This window comes from Propithecus coquereli, unplaced genomic scaffold (genome assembly GCF_000956105.1).
Source record: "Propithecus coquereli isolate 6110/MARCELLA unplaced genomic scaffold, Pcoq_1.0 Scaffold438, whole genome shotgun sequence".
NCBI lineage: Eukaryota > Metazoa > Chordata > Mammalia > Primates > Indriidae > Propithecus > Propithecus coquereli.
The window spans coordinates 1172059-1190681 of record NW_012150152.1 but is presented as its reverse complement, the minus strand read 5'-3'; the positions used below and the strand labels follow the sequence as shown (position 1 = coordinate 1190681).

Below are 18623 nucleotides of genomic sequence, written 5' to 3'. Positions count from 1 at the left end.
ACTCCTGACCTCAAGCTGTCCTCCCACCTCGACCTCCCAGAGTGCTGGGATTATTGGCGGGAGCCACGGTGCCTGGCCAGCTCCGGATGTTTCTGAGTAGGGGATACTAACCAGGACGCCCTCCCCACACTCACCTCGCTCAGCAGCAAGGAGACTGCTGTCCCGCTGCGTCTCATGCCACAGGTGTCTCTGGACCTGGAGAGACAGTTACGAGACACCCCGTTCCCAGCTACACCCCTGTGGGACACCCTCTCTGCAGGCGCTCACTCCCACACTCTGCACCCAGCCCTGGAGACCAGGGACACCCAGTCAAGGAGGCCTGGACCACACCAAGGTGCCGGTGTGGGACGCCCACCTGGGCCTCTGCGGGGCCCCCATCCAGGGACAGCCGCCTGAGGCCAAAGCCCCCTCCCCACATGGTGCCAAGTTCAGCCGCCTGGGCCATCAGGACTTTTGGGAAGGAGTCCCCTGATCCTGGGCCCCGTGGGGGATCCCTGCTGCTCCCAGAGCAGCTGACAGTTTTAGGGGGATAGTGAGACCCCAGCCCGCTGCCTGAGGTCCCCTGAAACTCACATAAGCTCGCTCTGTGAGGCTGGGAAGGCCTGGCACTCACTGCCACCGCTGAGGGAGCGAGGGAGGGGAGCCCAGGGAACCCCTCAGTGGAGCCCGTTAGCTGTCTGAGCACCAGGCTTGGGCCAAAGCCCGAGGGTGGGGGCAGAGTGACGGGGAGGGCGTGAGGCTGGGAGGGAGAGCGGCAGGAGTGTGGGGGGGGCGAGGAGGCGGGGCTGTCCGGAGCATGTGCTGTGGAGCGGAGCCCACGGGGTGCGGCCCTCGCGGGGGCTGAGGGGAGCTCCAAAAGGCTGCCCACCATGCTGTGCTGCCCCCGCAGACTGACGACCCTCTCTGGTCAAACATCCCCCATCCACAAACCGTGGGGGCTGGAGCTGCAGCCAGAACCTGGGGCCCCCCAGGAGGGACGGCTGGGGTGGAGGCGGGTGGGTGGGGAGGGGCTGTGACCAGGGAGAAGGGGCTTGGTGTCACTGTTGCCTCCAGCGCTGCTGTGGGTTGACGTTTCGCCAGCTCGCCACCTGCCCGGAGGCCCCACCACCCCTCGGCCCCCCACAAAGATCATCAAAGCGTGACCCAGCCTTGAGCAGGCTTTGGCCCCAATGTGCTGGGCGACCTTGAACCCACAGCCTCTCTCGGCGTCCATGTCACAGTGGGTACAGCCAGCCCTGAGCGGGCGGCCCAGGCTGCAGTCAGGAGATGGCTTGGGGACTGGGCCCAGGCCCAGGCATGTGGCAGAGACCCAGCACAGAGCCCCGCTGCCGGAGGAGCCTGGACGGTCCCGGAGGTGTGGTGGGCACAGTGGACCGGGGGAGGGTGGGGCCCCGGCTTGGACCCTGGGACGCAGGACTGAGACGACGACTCCGTTTCCTGCACACTTCGGGTGACTTTGTCCCGCAGGCCTTTGCGCGGGCCGTGCCTGCTTCCTAGAAAGCCCTCTCCCCTGCTCCATGGAGCTGACCTGTCTTCCCAAACACCTGCAGGAAGGTCAACCGGGCCACGTGTGAGCTGCAAATCCCCTCACAGCGCCACCACCTTTGGGATAAAGCCAGCGTCCGTCCCCCAGCCTGTGCCACCCTCCCTCACCTGCTCTTTTTTTTTTTTTTTGAGACAGGGTCTTGGTCTGTCACCCAGGCTGGAGTGCAGTGGTGTCATCATAGCTCACTGCAGCCTCCAACTCCTGGGCTCAGGCGATTCTCCTGCCTCAGCATCCTAAGTGGCCAAGACTACAGGTGTGCGCCACCACACTCGGCTAATTTTTGAAATTTTTATAGAGACAGGGTCTTGCTATGTTGTTCAAGCTGGTCTCAAAATCCTGGCCTCAAGTGATCCTCCTGCCTCAACCTCCCAAAGTGTTGGGACCACAGGTGTGCGACACTGCGCCTGGCCCCTTGCTGGTTTTTAAACACCTCCAGATTTTTTCCTACCACAGGGCCTTTGCACATGCCGTGTCCCCTTCCAACTTTCCTCAGGGTGGCTCCTTCCCAGCTTTCAGGTCTTGGCTCCTCAGAGAGACCCCCCTGTACTCACAGCAAACCTGGACACACCAGCCCCAGTGGTCTGGCTGCAATTCTGTGGCCCTCGGCGCCATCTGAAATGATCTCATTGGCTCCCCTGGTTCCTGTTTGTTTCCCCTTGAGACTGTGGGGCCCGTGAGAGCAAAGACATGGTCCCACTGTGACGCCAGCACAGGGCCCAGCACACGGTAGGTGCTCAATTAATGTTTGTCACACGAATCTATGACTCAGGAGGTCTCAGATGAGCAGTAGGCACTTTATTCCCCCAGGCACGACCCTCCTGAGGGGCCCCAGCCCCATCCAAGCCCCCGTCTGTCATCCCCTCATGGCGGGCTCACTCCAGTGTGCGGTGGGTGGGCAATGGATGACCTCGAACCCACAGATTCCTGGTGGAAGAAAACGCACAATGGAGGCAACCAGGTACCGCAGGCTCTGCGGCAGGGGCTCGCCCTGCTTAGGAGAGAAGCTGCCCCAACCCTGCCCCGGCCCCACCTCACCATGGACACCTCTTCCAGCTTCTGGAACTCGGAGTCTCCCTGGCGGCAGTACCTCACAGCCATGATCACAGACCCAATGAGCAAAACGGACACCAACAAACACACGGCCACCACCACACCCGGGTTCCTCTGTAACTCAGGGGCCCCAGCGTCACCTGCAGCTGGAAAAAGGAGCCTCAAGTCAGTCCTGGGACCCGCCCCTCCCAAGTCTCAGACATCCACCAGGGCCCAGAGCCTTTTAAATCCGTCTTCAAAAAGCTGTGCTCACTCCCCTCTCGGGTCACTGCTGCCACCTTTTGAAAGCACATTTTTATCCCTTTGCCTGAACATATTTATCCATAAAGAATTCATTTAGTTTGCTGTGGTTTCTTCGCCGTTGCTGGGCGTTCGCTGAAGTCCTCTCAGAGTGAAAACAACGCAACCTAGACCTCTGATTCCAAATGCAGCGACATCCTAAGGATGCCTGTGACATGGGGCGCTCTGTGAAGACGCTGTATATTCCGTGACTTGAAACAAAAGGTCATCGTTGCATTTCATGTTTACTCTCTTCTTGGAACATTTTGTAGACAACTGATTCTTCTAAATAACAGATTTTTCCAGCCCCCACAAAAATGCTGGCCTCTACTGAGCCCCTGGGCCCTGCCTCGCCACCCTGCAACCTCCTCACCCTCACGGCCCCCAACTAGTGCCCACTCAGTCCCGTTTCAGCCACCTCACTCTTTTTTGAACACACCAGACGCAGTCAGCCCCACCTCAGGGCCTTTGCACAGGCCTGCGCTGTCCTCCCCCTAGATACCTGCATGGCTCCCTCCCTCACCTCCTTCAAACTGGGACCTTGGCTGACCACTCTTAAAATTTTTGAACCATTCGTACCCATGCCCCGACCCCTTGTCCTGCTCTATTTTGTTATTTTATAAACAAATACGTAATCAACAACCTGTCTCCTCACTGGAGCGGGTATTATTGCCTCTCTTACACATCGCTTTGTCTCCAGGACCTGACACACACTGGGCACTTTATTAATAAACATGTGTAGAGCCAGGCATGGTGGTGGCGCCTGTGGTCCCAGCTACTTGGGAGGCTGATGCAGGAGGATCCCTTGAGCCCAGGAGTTGGAGGCTGCAGTGAGCTGTGATGACGCCACTGCACTCCAGCCTGGGCGACAGAGTGAGACCCTCCTCTCAAAAAAAAAAAACAAAAAAACAAAAGTGCACAGAATGACGCCTGGAAGGGCTTTAGACCTTGGGGGTGGGGGTGGGGGAGGGCAGTCTCCAGCACATTCCCGGGTCTGTGCCTCCGCCTGGTGGTCAGTGTCAAAACTGCATCCTGGTACCCCCGCCACCTCCCCGCAAATGCTCAAACCTCTTCATGCTCACCTGGGCCAGAGGGCTCCGAGGTCCCGTCTGTGCGGGCCAAGGACGCGGAAGAGGGCTCCGAGGTCCGGTCCGTGGGGGCCAAGGACGCGGAAGAGGACTCCATTCCCAGGCTGGGGGAAGTGGGGCTCCGGGGCAGGGTCAAGGCTGTGGAACCGGCGGCAGTGGGATGGGAAGTGGGGGAGAGCCCTGCGCTGGGGGAGCCAGGGCTGAGGGGCGTGACTGTCTCTGGTTGCGGAGCAGCGGAGGCCACCGTTGAATGTGCGGAGCTGAGGCCGGGCTGGACCGAGGAGGCCACCCCTGAACTTGAGGGGCTGAGGTGGGTCGTGGGGCCTGACTCCGAACCCAAGGTGCTGGAGTAGGTGGTGGGGGTTCCGCCTGAACCGGGGGTGCTGTGGCTGGAGGGAGAAGAGGTCAGAGGGCTGGAAGCTGAGTCTGTAACAAGTGGAAGGAAAAACAGCGTTAGGGGTGCAGGGAGCACGTGATCACGCACCGCCCCTGCCCTGTCCACACGGACAATGAACGCCCAGTTCATAGGCGGGACCAAAGGATTTAGGACACCACGTGCGCGCTCGGTGGGAAACTGAGGCTCCCTGGAGCAGTCGAGCTCCTTGAATGGTTTCAAGCCCGGGCCGGCGCTCCCAGCCTCTTGGACGCAGGCAATGGCTGCAGCCGGTAGCTGCTGAGCCACTACTTTCAACTTTCTGGGACTTGGTTTCCTTTTTTGTAAAATGGAGGTCACGGGAAGTTGGTGACGGGTCATCACCCGAGCTCATGGTGGGCGCTCGGTGCTGCTCGCCTGTGCAGACCTGCCCTGAGCTCGGAGGAGCTGGCCCCAATCTTCTTCCCCAGGTCCCCGGAAGGTCCCTCAGAGCTTTAATGGGGGCCACAGAGACATAAGTGCTGGGAACCCCCGCACTGTCTTGGGCCGGCCCCTCCCCGCCTCCCGCCCCATCCCAGGCAAGGAGCCAGGGCCAGGCTGAGGGGCGGGTCAACAGTTCACCGCCCACGACTACTTCCTGTCCAGTTCCAGGCGGCCGGGCACTTTAGGTGCTCCAAGTTCATCCATCAGCTGCTCACTGCCCCACCCCGTTCACTCTGCCCCAGGCAGAACTCTGCCTTTCCTCTGAGCCTCACACCGGGCAGCAGAAACACGGAAGTGACACTCAGCATAGGCCCTGGGAGGGAGCCTGGGTCCACGCCCTGCTCCCCAGCTCTCTGTTCAGTTTCCCAGGCCCTGTGGGGATGACAAAGGAGTCTAGAAGAGGCATGGAGCACTGGCCTGAATTCACCTCTATTTTACAAATGAGGTTATGAGGTTCAGAGTGGTAGAGGGCCTGGCCTGAGTGACCGGAAAGGTGGGCAGAAGGTCCCTCGAAGACTCCCAAGGAGTCAAGAACTAAGAAGTCAGCCTCCCTGTACTACCTCCCACCATTATTTGAAGAGGAATCCAGACTATAAAAGGTTTCTGCAGAAATGAAGATGATTCAGAGGCCATAGTGGACCCCAAGCCAAGCCAAAACTCTGGGGAGCTGAGCTTTAAAACTGAACTGAGAGGCCGGGCGCGGTGGCTCACGCCTGTAATCCTAGCACTCTGGGAGGCCGAGGTGGGAGGATCGCTCAAGGTCAGGAGTTCGAGACCAGCCTGAGCAAGAGCGAGACCCCCGTCTCTACTAAAAATAGAAAGAAATTATCTGGACAACTAAAAATATATAGAAAAAATTAGCCGGGCATGGTGGCGCATGCCTGTAGTCCCAGCTACTTGGGAGGCTGAGGTAGGAGGATTGCTGGAGCCCAGGAGTTTGAGGTTGCTGTGAGCTAGGCTGATGCCACGGCACTCTAGCCTGGGTGACAGAGCAAAACTCTGTCTCAAAAAAAAAATGAACAAAAAACCCCAAAAAAATTGAACTGAGGAAAACTGGTGGGCCTTGAAAGAGGAGGTGGAGGACACAAGCCTTACTGAGTAACTGGAACAGAGCGGGCGCTCACAAGCTGGTGGACAGTTTAACAGGAAGTACAGTGGGGCTATTTCCAGGTATCGGCCAGGTGTTTGCTTTTCCCAGAGACTCCTTGCCTGGGAGGCTAGCACGAGCCAAGTCAGCCGGTTCTAATCAGGGTCTGGCACAGGCTGGACTGAGCCTCAGTTTCTTGAGCTATGAAATGGGGCTACATATGGTGTCTTCTGACTGAACGCCTCACCTACGATAAGCACGCCAGCCGTGGTGGCCTCTGCTCTGATGTTACAGCTTTGGGGCTGGGACACGGTCAGAGAGAGTGATGTCTTGGTGGGAGGGGGAGGTGGGGGGATGCAAGAAGCTCAACTCCACCCTGGGAACTGTCTTCTAGGGTAGCAGGAGAGAATTAAGTCAGACACCAAGAAGAACTTGTTCATGGGAGCCATGGGTGCCTCCTAAGCAGGAAATGAGCCCCTGTTCCCTGGCCCCCCGTGGCCCTGCGGTCCTCACCATTTTCCCTTGCTGGGCTGTGCCAAGAGAACTGTTTTAAACCGACCCAGTAGCCCAGGACTTGGGGACAGGGGTTGCTCCTTCTGACGTCCTAACTTCTCCATTTGTTTCTGGGGAAAGGACAGCCTTCCCCAGAGGGCTGGGAGTCAGCGAGGCCCAAGGGAGGGGTCCAGAAGCCAGGTGTGTGGCCGGCCATGTGCCCCCAGCCCGCCCCGCGGCTTCCTGGAAGCCGGGCCTCGCTCTTACCCACTCTTACCTGTAAGGGCGCTAAGGGCAGGAGAGGTGCTCCCGTCAGCTGCCAGTAGCCGCACCAGAGCCAGGAGCAGCAGCGGCGGAGGCAGGGGGCCCGCCATTCCTGCGCGGGGAGGGCCCGCCGGCCGGCACAGGTGTGCCGCCAGGTGCCCGCCCGCTCCTGACACCTGCGCGCGCCCCCTGCTGGCAGAGCACGTGGCTGTGCAGGGGTGAGGCGAAGGCGGGGCCTGTCCTGCAGGGGTGCGGTTCTTGCCCCTCCTCTTCGCCTGGACCCCACCCCTCTAACACCCCGCCTGGACTTCGACCCTGAAGCCCGCGAACCCTGCCATCCACTCTGGACTTCCCGCCCCTCCCTTTGCCGGCTCAGCACCCGCCCCCAAAGCCGCGCCGTCATCCTCTCTGTCCCTCCCCCGGCCAGGCTGCCCGCTCTGGGCACCGCCGGCCCCTCCCCTCCTCCGCCCTGTCCCTGACCCCGCAGGGCTGGGGTATCTCCGTCCTGCTCTGCCTCACCAGACCGGGGCCTTGCTGGGCGTGGCCCAGCGTCCCGGCTAAGCGTGGGCCACGACCGAAAGCCTCTGGCATTCCCACCTATCGGGCACCTGTAGAACCTTCTGGGGCTGAGGGACTCGCAGAGGGGCTCTGGTCAGGCCCCAGACGCCGGTTTCTGGAATGCACTGGGGAGAGCTTCCCTGGGAACTGAGCCGGAACCACCCCGCTAGCCACGGACGGGTACGGTGGCCCAGGTGAGGCCTCACTAGCAGCCCCTGACCTCCAGAGAAGACTTGGGGTCCCCATCCTGGCCACCATCCCCGGGTGCCAAGTGTATGGTTGGAAGCTTTGGGGCCCCCTCCGCTCTGGGATGTCCCAGATCCCCTGCCGTGCCTGAGACGCTCCCATTAACTCAGAACACTCACGGAGGTCCAGGCTGTGGAGGGCTTTATTAATGAGACCCAGAGAGCCATACGGCCCTCCCCAGAGTCCCCTGCTGGCCGCCAGGTTTCTAGACGCCAGGCCAAAACGAGTGCCAGTGCGGCAAGCCGGCCCACGGGCTCGTGCGGCCCAAGAGCGCGTCCGTGGTGAGGCAGTTCCGGGTGTAGTGGCCTCTCCAGGTGGCCTGGACCATCTTGGCTGCCTTCTGCTGCTCCGTCACCTGGCGGCGGACCCTGAAGCCCCTCCAGGCGGACTGGATGGAGGTGGCCGCCTTGTTCTGGCGATGCAGCTGCTGTCCGGGGTTCTGGGGCCCCAGGGGGGAGCCTGGGGAGCGCGGCGCGCCTCCCTGGCCCGTGGCGCCCCGGCCCATGCCCTGCACCACCCGCGTGGGCTGGCTGTGCCCGCACGTGTGGCAGGTGCGGGGGCTGGAGCCCACGAGCATCACCACGCTGGGCGGGCTCCCCAGCCCCGAGCTCAGCGACTGGCAGAGGCTGCAAGCGCGGGGCTGGCAGGACTGGAAACAGCGGTGGTCCGACGCGGTCCTGGCCGCGCGCTCCTGGAAGCAGGGTTGGTCGGAGGCGGCCACCGACCCGTGGCGCAGCTCGGCCCACATGACTGGGAGGCGCATTTGCTGGCGCCGGGAGTTGTCCCTGCGGGTGCAGTAGCCTCGCCACGCAGCCTGGATGAGCGTGATGGCTTGGTAGAGCCGCGCCAGGTTCCGCCGCACGCGGTAGCCGCGCCAGTGAGCTTGGATGACCGTGGCCATCACGTGCCACATCCTGATGGTGCGGCGCACCAGGTAGCCACGCACGCCCGCTTGGATGGTGACCACTGCGCGGGTGAGTATCACCTCCACAGTCTGCATTGACACCGTCAGCTCCGGCGACAGCCTGGGATCCACCGCCGCCGGGTTGCGCACCTTCTCCCATGGCGCTGGGTCCCTGGCTGGCTCCCATACACCGCGGGGGGCCACAGTGCAGCCCGTGGGCTGGACCGCTACACTGGGCACAGCGGAGTTCCACGATTGGCCACCAGCCACGCCAGCATCCCCGGGGCCCTGGAGTACAGTGGGGTTTAGGGGTGCCTTGTGACTGGCTGCAGGACTCATGAAGGCCTGTGACCCCAGCGATGTGTCCTGGGTAAAGAGGGGCCTCAGGGAACCACTCGGTGAAGACTCGAAGCCCAGAGACACCCTCCGAACGCCAGGGGACAGCCTAGGGGTGGCCGTGCCGGGCACCACATCCTTGGAGCGGACGATGGGGGTTAAGCCTGCCATGGGTACACCCGTGGTGTGCCTGGGGCACGAGGGGGCCTGGGGTGCTTGCTTCCGCACCTCGCGGGAGGGCACAACCCTGGCCAAAGATCCTTCTAGTAGCTCGGGAATGATACTGCCATAGACGGATCTGAAGGGTTTTTTGTGGCCGACAGACTCACGGCGGCTGCTCTGAGCCGGGTCCCCAGACACTGGTTTCTGGAGTGCACTGGGGACAGCGCTCGTCTGGAGGTGACCGGACGCTTCCTTTCTAGCCGCGGACAGATACGGCAGCACGAGTGAGTTCACTCTGAGAGGCCCTGACCTCTGGGGAAGAGGAGGGTTCCCCGTCCTGGCCACAGACCCCGGGTGCAATCCGGGTGCCATGGTACTGCCATGGGCTGGCTGGGGTGATCTTGGGCCTACAGTAGAGGCCACTGTCCCTTGGTAATGGCTTTGGGGTCCGACGTGAGCCACAGGCTGCTGTTGAACTGAGGGGGCCTCAGGGGCCCTGCCAACCACAGACCTCCTCTGCATGTTAGGGGCCCCGCTAACAGCCACGAGAGGGGAGCTGGGGAACCCACCACTGGTTGCTGACTTTGGCTGCAGAGCTGGGGTGCTGCTGCTGGCCATGGGGTGCTTGGGCTGGAAAGGGACAGGGACCGTGCCTTTGGCTTGGCTGGGAGCAGCCTCCCCAAACAATGGCACTGGGCCTTGGGGAAGAGTCTCCCGCTCATGCGAGGACCTATGGTGGCGGCCAACACTGTCTCCTGAGAGACCGTGGTCCATCCACGGGGTTGCCTCAAGGACAGTGGCTTTGCTGGTTAAGTCATCGGACTCCACACTGGACCCTGACGCATGGGAGAGCGCCTCCTGTAACGCTCCCGGCTTCTCTGCGGCCCGGCCCTCTGTGGCCCCATGTGACATCGACCCATGACCTTGGCTCAATTGTAAGGCCCTTGACAGAACCGCGGGCTCGCGGTGCAGACTCCTGGCTCTCGAGGGCGGAGGGTGAGCCTGAGCCAGGCTGGTGGCATGAGCCACCTGCACGGGGGCTATGCACCTCTCCACGGCCACTCCGTGGTAAGGGCGGGGAGTGACTCCAGTTAACACGCAGCTCCGGGGAAGGCTCGGGGCTGCTGCGGAGGCCGAGGGGCTTGCCGACAGACCGCGCTTCTTCCTGTCGGCGCCACGTGCTGCCGTCGGGCTGCGGGCCGCCCTACTGGCCATAGAACCACGGGGAAGGCTCTGGCCCACACCCCTGATCACGGACCCTGGGGGAAGGCTGGCAGCTATGCCACCAGGCATGGTGCCTGGGGCCACATGTGGGGTCATCCTATGGGCTGTGGAGCCTGGCACAAGACCACCCCCCACTGTGCCCACCACAGGGTCCTGTGGGACAGTCTCCGCCTGTTGGCAAGCAGACGGGTCGATCAGCGCCACGGCAGAGTGGCCGTGGTCCAGAGGTACTGGAACGGCGACGTTGACCTGAGACGTGCTGGGGCTCACGTCCATTGTGCAGCGTTTGGACAGGTCCCTCCCCCGTCTGTTGGGCGCTGAAGCCGGAGGGAGGCTGGGGCCCACCCCTGTGGCCACAGAGGTTCCCCTGTGAATCAAAGGACCAGCTGCGTCCCAGACCTGGCATGCAATGGGAACCGGGCCATCGGCCACCCGATGTGGACTTTGGCCCGTACCAGCTGCTACATTTCTCTGGGAGGGACTCCCACGCAGGCCAGCGGTCCCCTGAGACATGCTAAGGAGCATAGGCGTGGCCATCGGCCCCTGGGGCGAGTTCGCAGCCAGGCCCCTGAACGGCGTCCTCTTGGACAGACTGTACCCCCGGCCTAGGCTGCAGGCCTCCTCGTCAGCCGGAGGGGCCTGGTAGAGATTTGGTGTTGAAACGGTGACCACAGAGGATGGGCACACGCCCAAGTGCCTCCCGCTGACACTGGGGGGCTGCGGGAACCCAGCGGGCACGTGGTCGAAGTCAGAGTCCTGGAAGCTGGAGACCACCCCACCAGCCCTCAGGGGCTCTTCACACGGGTCCATCCCGGTCCCTGGCAGTGGTCGGCTGAAACCGTGGTCCATGCCACCAGCCACACATGGGTAGGGTCTACCTGAGCTGACCGAAATGACAATTGAAGAATGGCACAGACCAGGGGCTACCGCGTCCAGCCTTGGGCACGGCACATGTGACTCCATCCTGGGAACCCAGCCTGGCTCGCCGAGGCTCACCACAGATGGCTGGGGTAGGCTCGAGGCCAACATAGTGGCCATAGGTGGCTGGACCAGGCTTAGGGCCTCCCCACGGGCCACGGATGGCTGGAATAAGCTGGGGGCCACCCCCATGGCCATAGATGGCTGGGCTGGGCTTGGGGACACCCCACTGGCCATGTATGGGTAGGCTAGGCTTGGGGACACCTCACTGGGTCCTAATGGGAAACCTAGGCTTGGGGACGCTCCACTGGGTCCTAATGGCTGGGCTGGGCTTGGGGACACCCCATTGGCCATATATGGGTAGGCTAGGCTTGGGGACACCCCACTGGGTCCTAATGGCTGGCCTGGGCTTGGGGACACCCCATTGGGTCCTAATGGCTGGCCTAGGCTTGGGGACACCCCAGTGATCCCAGATTGATGAGGCAAAATGGGGGATACCCCACTGATCATAGGTGTCTGGGCTAGGCTTGGGGACACCCCAGGGGTCTGAGGTGGTTGAGCTATACTGGGGGCCACCTCATTGGCCATAGATGTGTAGGCTAGGCTTGGGGACACCCCACTGGCCAAAGGTGGCGGGACTATGCCTGAGGACACCCAAATCACCTGAGATGGCTTGGCTAGCCCTGGGGCCACCCCATTGGCCCTAGAAGGCTGGGCTAGGCTTGGGGATATCCCACTGGCCATCAAGGGGTGGCCTAGGCGTGAGGGCCTCTTACGGGTCATAGATGGCCGGGCTAGGCTTGAGGACGCCCTACTGGCCAAAGGTGGCTGGGTTGGCCCTGGGGCCACCTCATTGGTGTTAGAAGGCTGGGCTGGCCCTGGGGCCACCTCATCAGTGATAGAAGGCTGGGCTGGCCCTGGGGCTGCCCCATTGGCCCTAGAAGGCTGGGCTAGCTCTGGGGCCTCCCCGTCAGTGACAGAAGACTGGGCTGGCCCTGGGGCCACCCCATTGGCCCTAGAAGGCTGGGCTAGCCCTGGGGCCATCCCATTGGCCGTAGAAGGCTGGGCTAGTTCTGGGGCCACCCCATTGGCCGTAGATGGTTGGGCTGGACCTGGGGCCGCCCCATTAGCTGCCCGATTGGTGGCAGATGGCCAGCCTAGGCTGAGGGCCACCCCACTGGCTGTAGATGGCTGGGCTGGGCCTGGGGCTGCCCCATTAGCTGCCCGATTGGTGGCAGATGGCCGGCCTAGGCTGAGGGCCACCCCACTGGCCATAGATGGCTGGGCTGGGCCTGAGGCTGCCCCATTAGCTGCCTGATTGGTGGCAGATGGCCAGCCTAGGCTGAGGGCCACCCCACTGGCCGTAGATGGCTGGGCCGGGCCTGGGGCCACCCCATTAGCTGCCCAATTGGTGGCAGATGGCTGGCCTAGACTGAGTGCCACCCCACTGGCCATAGATGGATGGGCTGGGCCTGGGGACACCTTACTAGACGCTGTCTGCTGGGATAGGCTGAAGGTAAACTTACTGGCCCCTGGAAAGTGACCTAGGTTTGGGTCCACCCTAATAGCCAGTGTAGGCTGGGACAGGCTTGGGGCCAAGCGCTTGGCCACATATGGCTGCTGACCTACAGGCAGAGCCACCGTCCCTAAAGACAGAGTCCTCCTCAGTTTTGTTCTGAAGGTTGTCTGAGGCATTTTCTCGATGAGATTTACGGAGTTTTGGCCTGAGGAGAACGGGGCTATCTCACTGTCTGAGCCCCAGCGCACACTCAGCGTGAGGCGGCTGGACACGGAACTGTGGTGGGCAGGTGGCACTTTCTCCAAGGCCATCGCGGGCTGGCAGGGAAGGTCTGGGGTCCAGTATCTATGGCCAACTAGCTCGGTCTCTGCTATATCCCCAAACCTCTGGAGCCGCAGCCTGGTCTCCTGAGGGAGGAGGGGTGCCAGCCGGAGGTCCCCTTCTAAGCCGCCTTCCCAGGGGTCCTCCGCCAGGTCGGCAGCAGTGAGGCTGACCTCAGACGCGGTGGAAGGGCTGAGGGAGGTGTATCTTTGCAGGGGGCTATGGGGCTTGCTCTCATCCGGGCTGTAGATCAGGGAGCCCTGGGAGAAGTTTCTGGCCAGGCCACTGTCCGGCCCCCGCGGCAGGCTGACCATGAACTCACCGAGAGTGGACACGGGGCGGTCAGTGGCTCGCTCCTGGGGGCAGGGCGAGGCTGAAACAGCACGCTCTGCTGCATTTCTGAGCTGTCCAGGGACGGATGTCTGGGCACAGACTTTCGCCAGCCCACTGCCCGGGACAGCGTGGAACAGGCTGTACCCCCGAATGCTGGGTGCCTGCGCTTTGCTCACCGCGGCCGCTCGCGGTGCACTTGGGGTCGCCTTGCTCATCACCTCCCTGGGACCCGGGGAGGCCTGTTTGTCATCTGGAGGCTGAGTCCTCCTCTGCAGGGTCTCCTCAGAGGCCCTGGGTGGCTGAACTCCAGTCCCTGAGGGTCGATGCAGACTGGGAAGCCCCTTGTTGACCCTTGAGGACTGACACCAACAAGCGGCGCCCCCACAGGCGGGGTATGGCTGCAGGACACGGGCAGCCCTGCCGCTGCTCACGCTGCCCACAAGCCTGCCCGAGGCCACCCTGCCCGCCCCCGTCGACGCCCATGGATGAGGGGCCACCCTGCTAACCGTGTGTGGCTTGTGGGAGCTTGGGGCCGTGCCGTAGGCCACCGAGGGCTGGCTCGTGCTCGGGCCCACACCGTTGGCAATGAGCGGCTGCCACAGACCGAGTGGCGGCCGCAGGGCAGGTTGCCTGGGCAAGTCGGGGCCCTCCCCGCTCCCCTCGGGGCTGAGGTCTGATGCCGATTCACCCGCCCCCAGTGTCAGGTACCCATTTTCCCTCCCGAATTTCGGGCTCAAATACAGGTTTGAGAAGTCCCTGCCAGGCCTCATCTCCCAGGACAGCATGGGGTCCAGGCCAGTGCTCGGGGGACACTGGGGAATGCTGGTGATCGCCCTACTGGTCACAGAGGCTCCCACAGGGACCACGGATAAGTAGGGTAGCCCCCACGCCATGGCCCCGTCCCCCACCTCCTGCACGGGCCCCGCGGGCCAGCCCCTGGCGAAGCCCCCCCAGGCCCCGACCTGGGAGCCCCTGACCTTGCTGCGCCGCGTTCCCACGAGGCCCAGGGCGGGCCCCCACGGGGCCGACAGGCTCCCCCTGCAGTCCACCGCCACCGGGGCTGGCGTCACAGTCATCCCGCTGCCCGCTGTTTTCGTGGCGGCCTTGGGGAGGATGGCTCCGGTCCTCAGGGCCGCCTGCGACAAAGACTGGCTCAGGACGGCGCCCAGCTCACCCTGACACAGGGCCTGACTCAGAGCTGCCCGCTCCTCCTCGGTCAGGGCCTTGCTGAGAACCTCGGCCAACTTGCCCTGCATGGCCTTGGCGAGCTCCGCCCGCAGCTCGCCCCGGGACAGGGCTCGGGACAGGGTGACGCCCAGTTCGCTCCAGGACAACGCCTTCACCAGCACCATGCCCAGCAAGCCCTGGGGCAGGGCCTTGGCCACCGTGGCGCCCAGGACCTCCCTGGACAGGACCTGGTTCAGGGCTGCCCGGACTTCTCCCTGGGAGAGGGCTTTGGCCAGCAGGGTGCGGAGGTCCTCCTGGGAGCCCAGCACGGCGGCCAGCTCAGCACACAGGGAGGCCAGCTGGGAGGCCACCAGGTCCTCTTGGCAGGGCGCAGCCTGGCTGGGCAGCAATGGCTGGGCCCGCACGGCCCCGCTGTCTCCCCAGGATTCAATGTTGCATGTGGGCTGCCCGGCGGATCCCAGCACGGGCACCAGCGTGCCCTGGCTGTCAGGGCACACCGGGCTTGGGCTCTGGGAGGTCTTGCTCAGCACGCGGCTGTGGGGCTGGAGCTGGGTCAGTCTGTCCTCTGGCTTGGCTCGGGGTGGAGTGCCGAGGACGCCGAGATGCTGGCAGGGCTGAGTGGATGCCTTGGACCCGGCCAGCAGTGGCTGGGACTGGGTCTTGCTGGTGAGGTCAGCGGCTTGGTGGGCTGTGAAGAGGCACTTGGCTGTGTCTGTGACCAGCTGGGCCTGCGACTGTGCCTTCGTCAGCCTGGTGGCCAGATGTGACTGGGAATGCACCCTGTTCAGACATGTGACAAGATGAGCTAGCGAGGGGGCCTTGGTCACCTTGGTGGGCAGATGCAGCTGGGATGAGGCCTTGGCCGAACATGCGCCCAGCTGTGTTAGGGTCAGCTCGGCGGGCGGACATACCTGGGACAAGGCCTTGGGCAGCGAGGTGGCCGGCTGTCCCTGGGACACACAGGGTGGACGTTCATGGCACAGGGCCTTGGGCAGCGAGGTGGCCGGCTGTCCCTGGGGCAGGGTCACAGCCATTTCTATAGGCACATCCACCTGGGACTGGACCTTAACAACTTCTGTCCTCAGGTGAGCCTGCAATGAGTCCTTGTTTCCTTCCTCGACAACTTTCGTCCAGGACATAGCCCTGGTCATTCCCACGGCCATGCTGCTCTTAGAGGCTGTGTCTGCGTTCCCCAGTTTCTGGGGGCCGGCCCTGATTGTCTCAGCCTCCAGCGGAGGCTTGTCCACGGCCTTGGGAGCCGCTGCACCTGGATGTGGCTGGGGGAAGCATTTGACCTTGCCGTCAGCCAGGTAGGACTGAGGCGAGACCCTCACCGCCCCCGGGGCCTGCTTCATGTTCGTGGCGGCCTTGGCCTTTGGTATGTTCAGATGAGTAGGGGACGAGGTGTTGAGAATTCCGGCTGTTACCACTGCTTGAGGTGGAGCCTTCGGAGTCCCAGCTGTTGGAGGGGCCAGGCACAGTGTCCTCAGGACAGTGGCCACCTGGGCTGGGGTCTTGGTTAGCATGGCTGCCAGGCGCATCTGGGCTCGGGGCTTGGTTATCGAGGTGGCCGGGCACGTCTGGGATGAAGTCTTGGACGCGGTGGCCACTTGGCTGGCTTGCGGTGAGCTTTTGGCCCCGGGGGTCGCCAGATGTACCTGGGGTGGGGTCTTGGTCATCACGGCCATGTGACGTGTCTGGGGCAGAGGCTTGAACATTGAGGCCAGCAGGCACACCTGGGGTGGGATCTTGGCCACCGTGGCCGTGGGGCGTGGCTGCAGTGGAGTGCTGGTCATCGAGGCTGCTGGGCGCACCGGGGCTGGGGTCTTGGTCATCACTGTGGGCCCCGGATATGTCTGGGCTGGGGTCTTGGTTACTGAGACCTGGGGAGGGGTCTTGGTCATTGTCATCATGGGCACTGGGCTCGTCTTGGGCGGGGTCTTGGTCATGGGGACCACTGGATGTGTCTGTGGCGGGGTCTTCGTGATCACGGGCTCAGGGCATATCTGGAGGGGGCCTTTAAAGGTCTCCGTTTCCACGTGGGCCTGGGTTTGGATCTTGAGTGGTCTGGCAACTGCCTGGCTATACTTTCCCGACGGCGGTGGCTTTGAGGCCCCCGCTTTGTTGGTTCTGGCAGTCACATGCTTGGTCTTCACGGTGTCACCCTCTATGTGGATGAGGCAGGCACTTCTGACAGTTTCGGTCAGCAGGCCTGGCTGGCATTTCGTGTCTATACTCACTGGGCATGGAAATCGGATGGCGACCGTCTGGTGCGGCAGGAAGGCCACCCCGGGGGCGCGAGGAGCAGCCGGGCACACAGACTCCGGGGGCTGCGGGAGCGGCGCTGGCCGGGCGCTGCTGGGGGCCAGGCTGTCGGAGGAAGGGCACTGCGTCTCCTTGCTCACCATCCTGTGCTTGCACAGGAGGCGGTTCTCCTCCTGGTGCTGGAACCGCACCTGCTGTGGCGCGTGGTAAGGGATGTCCCCCTCCTCTGCTGTCACCTTCTTCACCATCGACTTGCTAGACCGGAGGAGGCGTCTCATGCTGAAGCGCCGCCAGGCCTCCTGGATGGCCTTGGCCGCCGTCACCTGGGAAATCAACTTCTGCTGGAGGCGGTAGCGCCTCCAGTTGGCCTGGATGAGGGTGGCCGCGCGGGACAGCATCATGTCCATCTCGTCCACCAGGATGTTCTTGAAGGCCTGGCTCTCGACCACAGCCCGGAGGAGTGGGATGCGCCCGGGTGCCGTCTTGGCCTCGGCCAGCTGTTGCGAGAGGCGTTCCTTGGCGTTCTGGGGCCCATAGTGGGGCTGTGGAGACCCTCTCCCCAAATTGTGTTGGAGACCAGGGGCAGGCAGGGGCCGGAGGAAGCACTGGCCCCCGGGCGGCAGCTGGTTTGGGAGCCGTGGCTGTGCTGCTCGCTGCATCGTCCCGGTTCCTGAGCAGGTCAGCTCTGCCTGTGGGGTGGTGGGGGATACACGGGGAGTGGAGACCCTGCAGGTCTGCCGGGGCAGACGCTCGCCCCAAGACCCAGGTCCGCTTGTTCTTGCACCTGGCAGTCCTCCTCCTCCCTTTATCCATCCCTCGCTCTCCTGACCACCTGCCCCGGTGGCTTTTGGTACTTGTGTATGTATCGATCTCTCATTAAACCGTGGCCACCAGCAGTGCATGTTCTCACCTGAATCCTGACCACCTACCAGCTTTGCAATCTCTACGTCTTGAACGCACTCTGAGTAAAGCACGGACCACACTGTTTCGGAAATTTCCTGTTTGCCTCTGGGTGTGTGTGTGTGTGTGCGTGCGCGCGTGCGTGTGTGTTTTATTTGCCTCTCCACATTAACTGTGAATTCCTAAAGGGTAGGAACAAGGTCTGAGTTATTTCTGTGTCCCCATCTCAGTCACAGGGCTTGGCTCCAAGCTGTGAATGGGTAGGTGTTTGGTGGGTGGGTGTCTTGGCTGATAAATGGTGAGTGAATTGGAAGTTGGATAGACAGACAGACAGGAGAATAGGTGCTGAATGGATAAATCAGTGCATGCATGAATGGTGGATGGGTTTGAGTTCAAAGCTAGATGAAGGGCTGGGTAGAAGAATGAATGGGTAAATGAAGTTGATGAATGAAGTGATGAACAGGTAAATGAATAGAAAAATGGACACATGGATGGATGGATGGATAGGTGAATGGACTGATGAGTAGATGGGTGGATGGATGGATAAATGGATAGAGAGAGGGAAGAATAGGTAAGTAGATGGATGGATGGGCGGGCAGGTGGAAGGATGGATGGATGGATTGATAAATGCATAGAGGGAGGAAGGATGGATGGATACATAGATGGATGGATGGATACATGAATGCATGGGTGGATACCTGGATGCATGGATGGATGGATGGAAGGATGGATACATAGATGGATGCATGGATGGATGGGCGGATGGATGGATGGATGCACAGATGGATGGATGGATGGATGGATGCATGGATGGATGGATAGATGGACTGATAAATGGATAGAGGGAGGAAGGAACAGGTGGATGGACGAATAGATAGATGGGGGAATCAATGCATGGATGGATGGATGGGTGTATAGATGGATAGACGAAAGCTGAACAGATAAATGGATGTGTAAATGAAGTGAGCTGAAGGGATGGGTGAAGAGATAAACAGGAGGTGAACTGATGGATGGATGGATGGTTGGATGGGCGAGTGGATTAGGGAATAGATGTGTATGGCTGGTGATGGTGCATAGATCACTGGCA

The 18623-nt window shown here is 62.1% G+C and overlaps 1 protein-coding gene across 1 annotated transcript; it reads right to left on the bottom strand.

Annotated features, from left to right (window-relative positions):
* Positions 1-7671: 7671 nt before the first annotated feature.
* KIAA1683 (KIAA1683 ortholog) lies at positions 7672-17295 on the bottom strand. Its single transcript, XM_012653979.1, has 3 exons — positions 15313-17295; positions 14161-15249; positions 7672-8658 (listed from the first exon to the last, which is right to left on the bottom strand). Exons 1-3 carry the CDS (start codon positions 17293-17295, stop codon positions 7672-7674), a joined length of 4059 nt encoding a protein of 1352 aa, XP_012509433.1.
* Between the last annotated feature and the right edge of the window lie 1328 nt (positions 17296-18623).

Bases quoted from the DNA above. Each gene is read 5' to 3' on its own strand.
- KIAA1683 (XM_012653979.1), bottom strand. From the start codon at position 17,295: ATGCAGCGAGCAGCACAGCCACGGCTCCCAAACCAGCTGCCGCCCGGG. The intron at 15,250-15,312 runs GCCACCTCGCTG...ACCCTAACACAG, and splicing joins GTGTGTCCCAGGGACAGCCG to CTGGGCGCATGTTCGGCCAA. The intron at 8,659-14,160 runs GTCAGGGGCTCC...ACTGTACTCCAG, and splicing joins TGGGAACGCGGCGCAGCAAG to GGCCCCGGGGATGCTGGCGT.